General features: G+C 58.4%; 1 protein-coding gene across 1 annotated transcript in view; it reads left to right on the top strand.

Moving 5' to 3' along the window:
* Positions 1 to 211: 211 nt before the first annotated feature.
* The window catches only part of GUITHDRAFT_111747 (hypothetical protein), a gene marked incomplete at both ends in the record, with an annotated part of 1354 nt that continues 260 nt past the window's right edge, over positions 212 to 1305 (top strand). The window contains one exon of the mRNA XM_005829104.1: positions 212 to 1132. Coding sequence (XP_005829161.1) covers positions 212 to 1132 — 921 coding nt within the window. The remainder of the gene's footprint in view (positions 1133 to 1305) is intronic.

The raw sequence follows: 1305 nt of genomic DNA, 5'->3' as shown, positions 1-1305 counted from the left end.
CCTACTCCTCCTCCTCCTCCTCCTCCTCCTCCTACTCCTCCTCCTCCTCCTCCTCCTCCTCCTCCTTTCCTCCGCTCCCTTCTCTCTGTCTTCCTCTCCCTACTCCTCTTGGTCCCTTTTATTCTCCTCTCCCTGCTCTTTGTTCTTCCTCCTCTTCCTCTTCCTCCTTCAGCCTGTCCTTCCAAGGGAACCTCAAGACTTCAGCCTAGGAATGTCGCCGGTTGCTCCCTTTCTTGCTCAACGGAATCTCGACCAACTTCACAATTCACAGCAGCAGCAGCAGCAGCAGCAGCAGCAGCAGCAGCAGCAGCAGCAGCAGCAGCAGCAGGCTGAGAGGGCTACAGGGAGAGCAGAGCTTGACCTGTTCAGCTCTCACGTTGATAGGCTCGAAGAGCAGGGCTCGTCCCTCTCCCTCCTCCTTTCCTCCCTCCTCATGGACATTCGCCGACTGCAAGATGCTCAGTTCTGCTCTCCTTTGATCCTGACGGGGAGGAAAAAGGAGCAGGCGCAAGAGCAGGAGCAGGAGCAGGAGCAGGGAGCTGGGATCGTCCTCAAGCTTCACAAGTCAGAAGACGGACTGAGCCGTCTTCGAGTCGATCGAGTCGAGGGGAAAGCACCCGAAGGTGGAGGAAGAGCCGGAGCAGCAGCAGCAGGAGAGCAGCTGGAGGTGGAGGTGGGAGACTTACTCCTGGCCGTGGACAAGCAGCCGGTCTTCGAGTGGAGCCTAGGGGTCCTGACGAGCCTCTGCTCGGGAGCTGCTGGGGTTCCCCTCCAGCTGAAGTTCGAGAGGCCGCAAACTGGTGGAACGGTGGAGGTGGAGGTCAAGAGGAGAAGGCTGATGGTGGAGTCGTTCGAAGAGAGCTGGAAGGCAGGTGGGGAGGAGGAGTACTGGAGGAGGAGAGCCATGAGCGTGGACGAGATGCTGACGGGGGTGGAGGAGGAGTCCCGCCAGCTTCAGGAGAAACATGCGGAGCTGGTGGATGAGATTGAAGGGGAGAGGAGGAGGAGGGAGGAGGAGACGAGGAGCATGGAGGAGGAGAAGAGGAGAGTGGAGGAGGACAAGAGGAGGGTGGAGGAGGAGAAGAGGAGGGTGGAGGAGGAGAAGAGGAGGGTGGAGGAAGAGAAGAATATGGTCGAAGAGGAGAAGAGGAGAACTGCAGAGACTGTGGAGGAGGAGGGGAGGAGGGTGGAGGAGAAGAGGATGAAGATCAAGGAAGACACGACAAGGATGGAACGAGAAAGGAATAGCATTGCAGAAGAGAAAGCGAAAATGGAGGACGAGCGGAAGAGGACGGACGTGGAGAG

The sequence above is a fragment of the Guillardia theta genome (assembly GCF_000315625.1).
Source record: "Guillardia theta CCMP2712 unplaced genomic scaffold GUITHscaffold_54, whole genome shotgun sequence".
NCBI lineage: Eukaryota > Cryptophyceae > Pyrenomonadales > Geminigeraceae > Guillardia > Guillardia theta.
Note: the sequence above shows the minus strand (reverse complement) of the source record. Positions and strands in the feature narration are given on the sequence as shown.